At 32.5% G+C, this 15,176-nt stretch overlaps 1 protein-coding gene across 1 annotated transcript in view; it reads right to left on the reverse strand.

Annotated features, from left to right (window-relative positions):
* LOC137972030 (clusterin-associated protein 1-like) overlaps nt 1-15,176 on the reverse strand; it is an 87,435-nt gene that overhangs the window by 42,088 nt on the left and 30,171 nt on the right. Inside the window, exon 9 of the mRNA XM_068818831.1 lies at nt 13,408-13,465. Coding sequence (XP_068674932.1) covers nt 13,408-13,465 — 58 coding nt within the window. The remainder of the gene's footprint in view (nt 1-13,407; nt 13,466-15,176) is intronic.

Raw genomic sequence — 15,176 nt, forward strand, 5'->3', positions numbered from 1 at the left:
TCTGCAAATTTTTTATAAGTTCTCCAACCTTTGAGTTAATGATAATAAAACGGAGATCTTTGCCATTGGCACACATAACCTGGATCCAACTAAGTTTTCTCATAAAGTACGAAAATCAATTAAAATCCTGGGAATTGTATTTGATTATCATATAGCATCAAGGATGAGAGCCAACTGTGATTTAGTTCTTAAGTCTATCAAAGATATATTGAACATGTGGAAGTGGAGAGGACTTACACTACTAGGAAGAATTCAGATTGTTAAATCCTTTATTCTACCAAAATTTTTGAGTAAAGCGGCGTTGATTGCAGTTTCGGAAGAGTTGATTAAAGAGGTCAACAGTTTGATTTACCGTTTCATTTGGAAAGGTAATGATAAAATCAAGCGTTCCGATCTCATCAACGATATCGAAGATGGTGGACTTAGGATGCTAGACATTCAATTGATGATTCAAGCTCAGAGGGTGATGTTATTAAAAAGATTTGTAGATGAAGAAAACAAGAGTTTTTGGAAGATAATACTAGACTATTTTCTTTCTCCAATAGGTGGAAAATTCATTCTTAAGTGTAATTTTGATACAAGAAAGTTGCCTGTCTACCTTCCAGCTTTTTATAAAGAATGTCTTAATGCTTGGTCAGCACTTAATGAATCTCCTATAAATACGTACAGAGACGTCGTGCATCAAGTTATTTGGAATAATAAATACATAATTGTTCAAAAGCTATCAACCTTCGAAAAAAATTTCTATTCTAAAGGAATTATTACGGTCGGTGACCTCCTGTCTGATGCGGGAGTCTTTTTAAAGAGTGCAAATGTGTTAAATGCAAATCTTTCTCCATTAGAGCAAATTAAATTAATGGGTATTGTTGATGCAATCCCTCGTGAATGGAGGCAGATCATTAAACAAAGTGCACAACATCTCCCGCCCTTACACATCGGTGACACAATTTATTTAAAGTTGGAAAACTCTCAGGTAGCCTTGTTAAAGGTCTCATCCAAATTGCTTTACACTGCTTTTAAAAGCTGAAAACAAGCTCCTCCCACAGCTCAAAAGAAATTTCTGGAGAAGTTTCCCCAGCTTCAAATTGATTGGAGCAAAATATACTCCTTACCGTTTATAGTTACAATTGAAACTAAAATTCGTGAATTCCAATGTAAGATATTGAATAATATAGTCTTTACAAATGAAAAGATGTTTAGGTTAAAAATGATTGATTCGCCTTTATGTACATTTTGCAAACGAGAAATTGAATCCATTGAACATCTATTTTTTTACTGCAATGTGACGAAGACTTTTTGGGAAGCTTTTTGTTCTTGGCTTAGTAATTGTAACATTAACATACAATCCTTCGAAATAATAGAAATTTTGTTTGGAATATTCAATATATGAGACGACTTTATTATATTAAACCATCTGATATTGACAGCTAAATTGTATATTTATAGATGTAAGGTAAATAGTGTACATCCGATTTTACGAGTTTATAAGGCCAAGATTAAAGCTGTATACCAAGTAGAGAAAAAGATAGCAAGTAGGCGGAACAAACTAACTAAACATACCAAGAAATGGGAAAAGCTTTTGGCACATGCATACGTAGGCTTGTAGTGTGGGTGTTCTCCATATGTCCCTCTTATGACTTTTTATTATTATCATTAGTCTTTGATAATAATGATGATGATGATGATAATTGTTATTATTATTATTTATTTATTTTTTTACTATTGTTGTTCAAATTATTGTAAGAGTAAGTGTAATAGTGTTATCTTGTAATTGTTATTTACTGAGTTGTAATTAGTAGTCTATTTTGTTTTGATATTGTAATTAATAGTGTGATTTGTATTTTAGTAATTCATAATCGTTGTATGTGTTTAGGTGTAACAGAATAATAAAAAGTTTTAAATTACAAAAAAAAAAATATTCAAGCAAATTTTTGATATCTACACTATGATTTACATCACTGCAATCATAAACTTTTTTATCACAAACTTTTACTGAAATGTCTTTTATTAACGAGTGAATACCATTTACAATACCATTGTGATCAGCAATAGCAATATCAGTACCATTCATTTTTTGTACTTTAAAGCTCATTGCTATTCTTGCATTATACCAATCTGATGGAGATGGTGAATTTGTATTATCAACAACTAACCGATGGTTTTGCTTTTTTGGACTAGCATTATTAGCAGGATTTGCTGTTACTAAAGGCGTTTCTAATTCATGAAAAATGTCTGCAATTCGTTAAATGCATTTTGGATTTCTAAACATTTTATATCAATACATTATAAAATTTTTGTTTTTCCTTTTTCTCATAAGTTTACTGCCAGCTAATAAACGATTCATCCTTTCTGCTATTTCAAAATCTGTTAGTTGTTATGACTTTTTTAGTTTATAATTTGTTGGAATTGATTGAATTTCAGGCTCAACCTCTATTGGTATAATGATGTCTTCCATTGAAAAAGTTACTTTTTTCTGTGGTTCAACAGGTGTATTTTGCTTATGTTTGCCTTTTAAAATACCAGCTATTTTATCTCCAGCCCATTTTCCAGCAAAATCTCCTGTTTTTTCAGCTCCTTTTGTTAAAGCAGATTCAGCTACAACAAGTTGCAAAATTAGTGGAGACACTTCACCTTCTTCGGGCGTTATTAATTTCCCTATTATCTCTCACACTGCAGCCCCCCTCCCCCCCTTATCAGTGTTGCTGGCAAGACAAAAAAATGTTGGAAACTTAAGCAGTGAACATTGAAAGGAGAAGAGGGGAGAGGAAGTGGGAAAGGTTTAAATTGTAGATACGACAAGCATTGGAGGCTAGAAAAGGTGTTTTTTAATGAAAGTGTCTCAACAATTTTGCAACTTGTTGTAGCTTTTTACCCGTCTTTGCAGCCAATTCTTTTGTTGTTTTGTTAAATAATTTGCTTGCTAAGTTGCTAAATATTCCTTCACCATAGATATGCTTTTAATGTAACGACCTGATCCTTGGTCGTATCTCATTTTGAATTCGTTTTTGTTCATATATATTAATGAATTATATACTATTCTTCACGTAAAATTAATGTCATGAACCAATCAATATTGTTTAAAACAACAGGTCTTCCAATATTATCTTTTACTGTAATATTAACTTAGTTGATTATTTTTGTATTTGTTGGTGAAAAAATTGCTCTTTTCGGCTCAAAATTAAAACGATAGATTCTTGTCAAATTATCAGTGGGAATCAAAGCTAATGTATCAGATCTTTTTCCATCAGTATAACTATTAGAAATCAAGCTATAACCAATTTCTAATGCATCAATACTATTGCTTATATTTGGTAATCTAACACTGTATTCAGTACTTTCTATTATTTTTTCATCAAAACCAATGAGATCACTAAATTTAGAATTTCTTAAATCAAGTTGCCATTTTTTTTTAAATTCTACAGTAACTCTATAACTTGAAAGTACAAATATTAAATTAATTCCTTCTTTATCATCACCATTTTGAGAAAGAGCTGATTGAATATAATCATTTAAATCATCATAACTGTACATTCCATCAACAAATGAAATAGCTTCCCATGTTGTGCCATTATCATTTGAATATTGTATTTGATTATTATCATAAGTACTATGAACATCATGCCAACTAAATGTCATTGAAAGCCTATCAAGTGCTATACCACATTCTTTTCTTCACTTAAATAAATAGGAGGACAAAAAGTAACAATAATATCTTCTGGTTTATTTTTACAAATTTTTTCTCTATTAATTGATGAAATATGTAAGGCTCTATTGTTCATTTTATAATATTAAGTTACATATTCTTTTAAAAGATTTGATAATTGCCCATTATCGATTGCCCCTAATTTATTCAATGTATGAGCTATTTGACTGAATTCACTTTGAACACCATTATTGCCAGCTAAAATTGATCCACCAAGTAATTCTAATCTGTCTAACAAATCATTAATATTATTGTAATAAACAACACCTGAATCGATTTTGCTAAATTCTTTACTTGTTTTATGAATAGGTATTTCACTAAGGTTATTTAATCGATCAAACAACATTCTTGATATAGGACTATAATTTTTTTTTGCTCTTAAACCTTTTTGTTAACAAATCTATTGTGTCAAAATCAGCTGGTTGATCCAATACTTTTTTACCATTTTTTGATCCAACTAATTGTAATTGACCAAATAATTTTGGAATATCAATATTTAAACCACCATATTGACCATCATGTTGGATTTTATAAGCGTTTCTTTTTTGTTGTGTATATTTTAATCCTTGACCAATTGATTTTTTTGCTTCTAAAAAAGATTGTAGACTTTTCCAAAATTTTTGTAATAATTTAATTTCATTATCCAATTCGTTTATTTCATATAAATGTTTCGTCTTTTGTGCTTTTGATCTTGAAAGATTACCTTTTTTACGACCTAATTGTTGTAATTTTAATCCAATTTCTTCATCGTAATCATCAATATCCAATTAATTATCAACATATCTATCCCATATTTCAGAAGGTGCAGAAAAACCATTGTCAGTTATCAGATATAATTCATTAGTAGTAAATCCTTCATCTGTTCATCTGGTTTTAATGAAATCATATTTGGTTTATAACTAATTGGAAGTTTTGTTTTTTTCTCTGGTGTTTTTTCATATTCATATTGTAACATTGCAATATTTTCCAAATCAGAACTTAAAGCTTTTTGATTTTTGTCAAGTTGTTCAGTTTATTGATCCTGTTTTTCATCAATTTTGGTTCTTCTTGAGCTTTGATTATTGGTTGATGGTTGAAGAGTCTCTTTTAAACCAATTTGCATATCCTGTTTACTGTGTTTATACTGTTAAATTTCATCCTGTATTTGGTTAATCATCTTTAAATCTTTCATTTTAGCATCAGAAATTTTCTTAAATCGTTCTATGTCCATTTATATAATTTACTTACATAAAAATACTTAACTTATCTTCATTTAACTTAATATAACATAATTTATATACATGAAAATACTGAATTACGATCCTAAAACTGAAAAAACAGATTTTAAACAATTGTATGGATATATGCCAAAAAATACATTTAGAATGCTTCTTGCTTCTTCATCAGGAGGAGGTAAAACAAACCTTCTTTATCATATGCTTTCAAAACCTCTTTTATACTTTGATCAAGTACATTTGTGTGCTAAAAATCTTGAATAACAAAAGTACCAAGATTTGATCAATTTGTCTCATGACATCAGTGATCAAGTTGGTTACGATATCATTAAAACAAGCATGATACAATAACACTTGTCAATGATATTAATAATAGTGGACAAAAGATAGTTATTTTTGACGATTTTGTTACAGAAAAAAATCAAAAACCATTAATTGACTATTTTATTCAATGAAGACATAAAAATTGCTCAGTAATTTATTTATCACAAAGCTTTTAAGGTTGTCCAAAGGATATTCGTTTGAATTGTTCACATTTTTGTATATATAATTTTCCAAGTTCAAATGAACAAAATTTCATTTCACAAGAATTATGTGTACCAAAAGATCAATATAAAAAAGCAACTGAAAAACCATATTCTTTTTGTATGTTGATAAACCAATGAAAAATACCAAATGAAACTTTTATGGAATAATATAACAAATATATATTAATGGGAATATTCAATGAACATAGCACAGGCAATACTTTCACACTTGGTTTAAGAGGACCACCTGGTGTTGCAGGAGTTGGTTTTAAACTCCAAATGGTAATTATGACATGGAAAATAAAAAATTAACTAATTTATAACCAGGACAAAATGATAGTGATGCTTTGACCAAAAAGCAGATTTATGACCATGTAAAAGCAAATGGAGGTGATTCGTCTAGTACACCAATTGATTTAACTGATTATTTGAAAAAAGATGGAAGCGATAAAATGAATGGATTGCTAAATATGAATAATAGAAGAATTGAAAATGTTGCACCCGGAAGACATAATACAGCAGATGCTTTAACTCATCTTCAACTAGAAGCTTTTTATTTTGATCTTAACGTTGATAATTGTAAAATAGAAGCTCAAAATCCAATTGAAATGGGAAATAAAAAAATAACTGGCTTAGCCGAGCCTCTTCATCATAAAGATGCTAGTACGAAATTTTACATTGATAATTCAATGGTATCAAAAGCAGATAAAACTCAGCTAATAATTATATTTTTAAAAAGTGGTTTGACAAAGAATCTTGATATGAAAAACCATAACATTGATAATGTGAAAGAAGCAACATTGGGTCATCACGACATCAATTTCACTCAATTAAACAATGAGATAAGTAACTATTTACATGAAACAGGCAGTACAATGAAAGGAGATATTGATCTAAACGGAAACAGTATCTATGGTATTCAAAACACAGTAAATAAAACGTCTGCTGTAAATCGTGAATATGTAAACAATGTAAAAAAATTGTAAAAAAACAAAGACATTAACATGGGTGGAAATAAAATCGTGTCATAAAGAAAACCAAATGATTTAAATGAACTCGTTAATAAATTATATGTAGATCAAAAAGTATCTCAAGAAGGGGGTTCCGTTAATTGATCACCTTATTTAAAAAAAGACAGAAGCGTGGTAATGACTAATGATTTAAACCTCAACAATAATAAAATAATTAATGTAAAAAATGCATCTAATAACTTAGATGCTGTAAATTTACAGCAACTAAACAATAGTGCTTCTGCTGTTTCCCTTGCGGTTGATCAAGTATATCTTAAAAAAAATGGTAGCAAAGCTTTAAGAGGTAATTTCAATCTTAATGGTCACAAACTGATAATATGAGCTCACCTGTTAATAAAAATGACGTTTTAAATAAACTATATGTTGACCAAAAGATAGGCGAGAGTCATATCAGCTCACATGAAAATCGTAAAAATGTATTCAAATACATAACAGATAATGCTGGCGAATTTACTGCGGATTATGGTATTTCAAGTGTAAATTTAATTAATAATTTCAATGATATGCCTCATAAAATTAGAAAAAAAGCATTTTCTTTTACTTTGCAAAAGTTTAATCAAAATTCACAATACAAAGGAAAATTTGATATAAACCTCTTTAAATTAATAAGAGATAACTTCTCAAATAATTACACTTTAGCGCTTGAGTTTTATTTTAAAAAACAGGTTTTACTGTTTATTCAAATGAATTTCTCTCTATGAATATCACATACGAAGTTTTAAACATGATTATAGCAAAACAAGCAACAACAAAAGTATTAAATGAATATCATTACATAAGATCAATATTATCTGTTTATCCAGATGGTACTTCAAATCAAATTCAAAGAAGACTTTATATTACTATAAAAGCTAACTATGACAATAATTCATCATTATCATTGCCAATGTATTTTGTATGCTATGGTATAAAAAATGCAGCACTAATTGATCTTGATATGAGTATTTATGATTGGGAAAAAGCTTATGAAATATCGTCTGATTAAAAATTTACAATGCATATGTCAATTTATGAATGGAAACAACACTTTAAAAACATCACATTATTTACACGGTTATCTAATAACCACTTTATCAGACAAAACTTTACTGTAAATGGAAGTAAAAGAGTCTTACTTCCTAGTTCCTCCTTTCAAATTTAATTATAGAAAACTTAACATTCAAATTTATTATGGGCTTCAATTAGTAACAAACGTTTTTTTGTATCAAGTCAAACTACACAAAAGCAGACGTTTAATATGAATATAACATTACAAAACGGTCATTTTAGAGTCAAACTATTAAACAACGATGTGCCAAATGAAGAACTTGATATATTGATTAAATATACTCATTAAAATAATATATACAATATTATAATAACAACTGATCAAAAAATATTCAATTTCAATCATATAAGCAAAAATCTATCAGATGATAAAATTAAAGAAATAAAAGATTTGTATAAATATTATCACAAAAAATTTTGGTTTTATAAAAAATCATTTCAACATTGCCAAAAAATGCATTTATCTACTAATATTGCTTCAACTGCATGAGTAATTATTGGAACAATAGCAGATAGTATTACTCTTAATGTTATTATTTTAGGTGCTATTTCAGGTGCTGGTGTTCTTTTACAAACATATGCTACTGCAAAAACATATGATCGTAAATTAGAAAATTGCAGATTTGCTTATACTAGTTATTTTGATATATTATTAAAAGTTAGAAATAGTTTAAGAAGCGGTGTATTTATTGAATCAATCTTTTTAAACAAATGTTCTATCATAGATAATATTATAATTGATAATTGTCCAACTATTTCAGACAAAATAATGAAAAAATATAATAAAAAATTTTAGCTGAGTTTAACATCCAATAACTTGCAAATATCATTCCAATATTCCTCATAATTATGCAAAGTCTTTTTGGATTTAGTAATTAATATTACATGAGGTAAATTCCACATCTTGAAAAGCTTGTGTATTATAAATTTTATTGATATTATTATTTTTCTATCTTTGTTAACTTTATGTAAAGCCGTGTTTATAAGATCAAATGTCTTACAAACACGGTTTATTATATATCTTGTTATTGGTAACTTGTTTTTGAGTGATATATCTGATAATACATTTTGAATAGAGTATTTCCTCATAAAGACTGACTTTTTTCAAATCTTGTACATATTTTCATAAAAATCAATGTAATTATTTTTAAATATTTCATTAAAATTCGCTAATGAAGTATAATAAAAAAGCAAAGCTTTTTTATTATGTATTTAAAAGCTTTTAATTTTCAATTTTGATGTATTAAACTTTGTTTAATAGTAACTAAATTTCTTTTTTATGGCGATTGTTCATCGGTTGTTCATACACTTAGTACATAAGCTAGTATATAGGTTGAGTTTGAGAATATTCAGTTATTACACTGGTACTAGTGCTATTGCGATTGTTAGGGCAATTGTTCACCTGTTGTTCGTACGCGTAGTACGTAATCACGTAATCACGTTCGTACGTGCAGAATCTTTAGTTAGAACGCTAGTACTTGTCCTAGTGCTATTTCGATTGTTAGGGCGATTGTTTATCGGTTGTTCATACACTTTGTACGTAAGTACGCTAGTATATAGGTTGAGTTTGAGAATATTCAGTTAGTACGCTAGTACTAGTGCTATCCCGATTGTTTGTACACTTAGTACGTAATCACGTCAGTACGTGAAGAATCTTCTGGTGTGGATGCGCTTAGTACGCTAGTACTAGTGCTATTCCGATTGTTGAGGTGATTGTTCATCGGTTGTTTGTACGCTTAGTACGCTAGTATGGGTTAGTACTTTAGTCATGCATGTCTTGCAGTTGCACTAAGCACACACTAAGGAATTGAAGGACTGAAGATGTTGATTCTGCTTCATAATTCCTCTTCTTTTCAGTCTAATCTGGTGCCAGCTCAAAAAATATTTCTGGCTTTACGTTAGCAGCAAAAACTACCGTAAAAGCTGGTAGTTAACAGTAAAAGGCAAGCCGAAAGATAAATAACTCTGAATCAAATTCTCATAACTCTGAATCAAATTCTCATTGAAAGATTAATGACGATCGTAAAAACACTAAAAATTCTGCAGTCTCTGACTTCTATTAATCAAGGGAAAGTCATGACCTACTGTCAAAAGGAATAAAGTGATCATGTGCTAGACAACCATAAAGGTGCACGTGATCACCTTGTGTCAACTGAATGAACTGCAGGAAAGAATGTTAGGGTGATTTCGTTTGGAAATCCGGATTTAGATCTTCAAATCCGGATCTTGGGATTTCCAATCGGATTTTGTCCATTGGAATCCTTGCCCGACATGGATTTCCAATTAATGAATCTGCAACAAAATCTGTTTTCAGATCTAAGATCTAAATCAAACTTCCGTCGTTTTCAGAATAAAACAACATACTTTTTAGCAAAGAAACTTCTGGGGCCGGGGTCGGGGTTGGGGTGTCATTTTTTCTCCAAATTTGTTTGTTTCAATTTTTGTTGTTATTCTCCTGTACTGTTATTTTCGAGTGATCGGCATCTGGTGGTGGAAATTGGTCAAAAAAATTAAGGAACCTATGGAAGCTGTGTAAGTTCTTAAGGAACATCTTAGTTTTTTTTCTAAATCGGACTTGCTTTTTGTGTTTTAAAATGGAAGCTGGTTTTTCCGAGCATCTAGCTTTATCTCCGAAAATCGGACTTTGTGTTTCAAAATTAAGAGAATTTCCGAAATTGCTGAAATTGGAGTTTAGAGACATTCAGATTAATGACATCCGACCGCGAAAGATGCAATTGTTGTTGAAGCCCATTATTCGTCACTTTTACGATTCCAGATATTTATTTTTCACAGCTTGTGTTGTTTATCGAATTGACGTCCGTTATTGAGCTCCATCATCATCATCAATCCAATTTTGATCCGGGTTTATCCCCGTACACGGGGGTGGCCAGATTTACCCCACTTTGTCAGCAAACTTTCTAACTCCCACTTGTGCTCGATTCATGGCGTCTTTTTCTCCAAACCAATGCTCTTGCTCTCCTTCTCCACTTACATCTTCCATGTCTTCTTTGGTCGTCCTTGCTTTCTCTTGCCCTTCACTTCGAACTCCAACACTTTCCTCACAACATGGCCATCATTCCTCCTCAACACATGCCCGTACCATCTGACTCCACTTGCCTTTGCCATCTGAACCACTGTTTCCTTCAATCCCAACATCTCCATCAAGTCCTCCAAAAGGGTATATTTTGTTTAAAGATCCAATAAAACACCATTTGCATTACATCGGCTTCGTCGCTGTTGTTTGTACTGTGTCCACCTGATAAAATCTATGCATTTTCCACTACCCCCTGAAACCTACCAAAGATATGCACAGGATACTCTAGGAAGAGACAGGTTTCCATCTTTCCTGACACGGGAAATGATACCAATTTTCCAACTGGTTTGCCATACTGGCAACCCAGTAACAAGACTTATACAACAATTAACACCTACGAGTGCTATCCACATCTGCTGATTTCTTAGTGACGCTGTTTGAGGTAAGCTTAATGAAATCTTAAATGTTGTACTACTATTTCTACTGAACCCCAAGAAGAAGTAATACTAACAAACAGTCTACTCTCTTTTTTCATTTAGAATACTTTCAAAGACAACCAACTTTTGTCACTCTTTGTTTTTAGTGTCCCGAGTTACTGCTACTCGAGGGAAGCAAATTGTATTGAAAAGCTTGGTAACCAAGCATTTAGAGGGTAGCCCGGACCTTCGCACTGACACTTAGAGAGGCATTTGTTTCACTTCTCACATTAGTTTGCAGCAAATTGCATGCAGACTATAAGAATTATTAGCATACACACCAATAGCCACGCTATGCTGGAAGACTCGCTAATTTCATGACTGATGAATGATAAAGCAGAAACTTGAAACTACCGCACATTTTACTGTAGTCAAAGGTGGTCTGGTCGTATCTTCCTTTTGCTTTCTTTCCTTTTTTTGTTTCTTTCACAAATGCAGATAACGTTAAAACCCAATTTAGAGCTACTAGCTTCAAATTAAATTTTCCTTTGAAGAGTAAGCGACTGGACAAAATGCCCGGTCATCCAAGGATTTGTCCGGACAAAACCCATTTTTTGCGCAGACATTGTCTGTTGACCTGTCGTTATTTCAAGCCCTTTCATCCATTGCAACATTTGTTGGTATAATTATGGTTATGTTTGTATCACCATCAGCTTTTTGTATTTATAATAGAATCAAGAATAAAAAGTAACAACACTATCCGACGTTTCGGAGTCAGACATGACCCCATTATCAAGGTTAAACTGTACTGGAAAATTCGCAATTTAAATATAACGGGCGTTAGGTCAAAACAAAGACATGCATAAATGGAAATTAAACGATAGTTGACACTAAGATATTTACAATTTTTGCTAGAATACAAAAGGCCAAGGTCAAACAAAAACTTTAGCACGAATGGAATCTGACTGCTTATTTAGTGATGGTTGACGCTCACGTATCAAAAGCATCTCGTGAACGAGACAGTCAAATTTTGATTTGCATTTCTTTAGGATCGTAAAATGTGCTTTAAGTTCAGGTTTGTCCAGGTCGTGTTTCGTCTTCATGTGTCGACCAACCGAAGATGATAGGGATTTGTGTTCCTCTATATGCTGATGTAAATGCCTTGTTGTATAACCAATGTAGTCCATATCACATAGACCACATTTAAAATAATAAACAACACATTGGTTATTTACAACATTTGGCTTGTTTTCGCGGTGTTTGAGATGACTTTCAATCTTACGATTAATAAACACAGGAACAATCTCGATGGTGTTACCAATTTTAACGCTCAGATCTTTGAGTCGTCTCCGTAGCACGTTAGCTGACTTCTGATCTTTGTACGGTAATACTACCTTTCCTTGGAATGCTTCTTGATAAGAATGGTCCTCGGATATCAACCTGTGTCTACCGAAAACCAACTGACAAAGGCTTATTACTACACTACCATAGTCACGTGGACCATCGTTATAAGACTGGCCTGCTTACGAACATGCTTAACAGGGCCTATCGGTTGTCCTCAAGTTGGCAATTATTCTCTGATAAGTGCGAAAAGCTCAAAAATATCTTCAAACGCCTTAAATACCCAGAAGACCTAATTAACAGATCTGTTAAGAATTTTGTCGACTATGTTCAATCGGATGCCCAGAAACCACCACAAGCGCAATACCAAGGAAAAACCCGTCCGTATTGTATTACCGTACAAAGATCAGAAGTCAGCTAACGTGCTACGGAGACGACTCAAAGATCTGATCATTAAAATTGGTAACACCATCGAGATTGTTCCTGTGTTTATCAATCGTAAGATTGAAAGTCATCTCAAACACCGCGAAAACAAGCCAAATGTTGTAAATAACCAATGTGTTGTTTATTATTTTAAATGTGGTCTATGCAATATGGACTACATTGGTTATACAACAAGGCATTTACATCAGCGTATAGAGGAACACTAATCCCTATCATCTTCGGTTGGTCGACACATGAAGACGAAACACGATCTGGACAAACCTGAACTTAAAGCACATTTTACGATCCTAACGAAATGCAAATCGAAATTTGATTGTCTCGTTCACGAGATGCTTTTGATACGTGAGCGTCAACCATCACTAAATAAGCAGTCAGATTCTATTCGTGCTAAAGTTTTTGTTTGACCTTCGCCTTTTGTATTCTAGCAAAAATTGTAAATATCTTAGTGTCAACTATTACCATTTATGCATGTCTTTGTTTTGACCTAACGCCCGTTATATTTAAATTGCGAATTTTCCAGTACAGTTTAACCTTGATAATGGGGTCATGTCTGACTCGTGTCGGATAGTGTTGTTACTTTTTATTCTTAATACGTTTTCTAAATCGATCCTTGTTATAATAGAATCGTGCCTTTTAATAATCTAACTCACCTCATAAACCTTTTTTAATTCTTCTTCAAGTTTCTCATACTCATCCATGTATGCTGGCCTGAAATAAAGGAAAACCAGTTGTTATTAACAACTCAATAATTGCCCTTTTTGGTATAAATGTTTGAAACATACCAAGCTGCTTGTTCGAAAAAGACTTGTATTTTTTCAAAGTAGAAAAAGATGATGGGATAAGATGTGCTGGAGTGAATCTGCATAATTCTGTAACATCCACATCCTCCACATCTTCAGAGCAGTTTCCACATAAAACAGAACATGTTGTGCCTCTTAATGGCGATAAACGAGCTATTTACCATCCTCCTTAAATTAAGAGGATCCTCATTTAGCAGTTCACATAACAGCAAAGGATAGAGCTAGCCAATACCCTGGAGTGTTCCACGCTGACTATGGCCTTTTCGTCTACTTAACGTGCAATGTTGTGATAGATCATGTGAGAAAAGCTGTCATTGTCGAAGCATCTTGCATCTTCAACACAAAGTTGAACATACCAGGGGCGTAGGCAGGATTTTTAAATAGGGGGCCCTGAGTGAGTGCCATAAGGCGCTAGTGTCTGGGAGGAATAGGGGACATGTCCCCCACCCCTTCCCCCAGAACATCCGAATAGGCAACTGCAATTTCCTGAATTCTCCACTGGATATTTATTAAACAAAAATAATTGGCAAAATTCTGTGCAGTCATCTATTCAGCCTGCTTTTTTTCGTGATTCAATTATCTTGTTTTGTTTTTCAAGGAGGGGGGTGGGGTCATGGGCACCCTAGAACCCTCCCCCACCCCCTGCCTATGCCCTGCATACCATATTCATAAAATGTGTTTGAATTTCTGCATAATAGTATACGTGAAAGCAAAATCTCCATTGTGATTGGCTAGGAGAAAAGCCATTCTTATATAAAATTGCAGAAGAAGAAACTATTCGAACATTTGAATAGGCAACTGCAATTTCCTGAATTCTCTACTGGATATTTCGTAAACAAAAATAATATGCAAAACTCTGTGCAGTCATCCATTCAGCCTTTTCAAGGGGGGGGGGGGGGTGGTGGAGTTCATGGGCACCCTAGGACCCTCCCCCACCCCCTGCCTATGTCCCTGCATACGATATACATGTAAACTTTGTTTCAATTTCTGCATACTAGTATATGTGAAAGCAAAATCTAGATTGTGATTGGCTAGGAGAAAAGCCGTTCTTAGGTAACACACTGCAGAAGAAAAAACTATTCTTTAACCCATGGACTCATGCACAAGCGCTGTGTACAAGATAACTTGGCCAATTTTTGAGGTTTTGCATTGGAAAGCAAGCGTTAAAAATAAACCATATGCGCAGTAAATGTACACAAGATACTGAGTTCTAGAATTAAGCTCACCTTGAAGAAGAAACAGTGAACTTCAAGATTGTGTAAAAATATTGCTAAAAAGTGTTTCAAAACACGTCCTAAGGCCCAAATGAAAATGTCAAGGTAGAATTTTCGAAGCAGTGCGCGTTAAGCAATCAAGAAAGTTTTTGATCGCTAACTAAACGAAACGCTTTAAAAATATATATAACTCAAAATATGCCTTGTGCAATGTACAGTTATGTCTAACCACTCAATGGATAAAAATTGTTTGAAATTTATTCCAATCACTTTCTTTTCTTGCAGGTATAGGTGCAAAAATTATGCACAACGCCACTGCCAAAACAAAATTTAACCATGAGTTTTCTGCTTGTCGAAATACACAAAACCGCAAGAGTAATTTAGTTAATTGACTATCATGTTTCA

This window comes from Montipora foliosa, chromosome 9 (assembly GCF_036669935.1).
Source record: "Montipora foliosa isolate CH-2021 chromosome 9, ASM3666993v2, whole genome shotgun sequence".
NCBI classification, from domain to species: Eukaryota; Metazoa; Cnidaria; class Anthozoa; order Scleractinia; family Acroporidae; genus Montipora; species Montipora foliosa.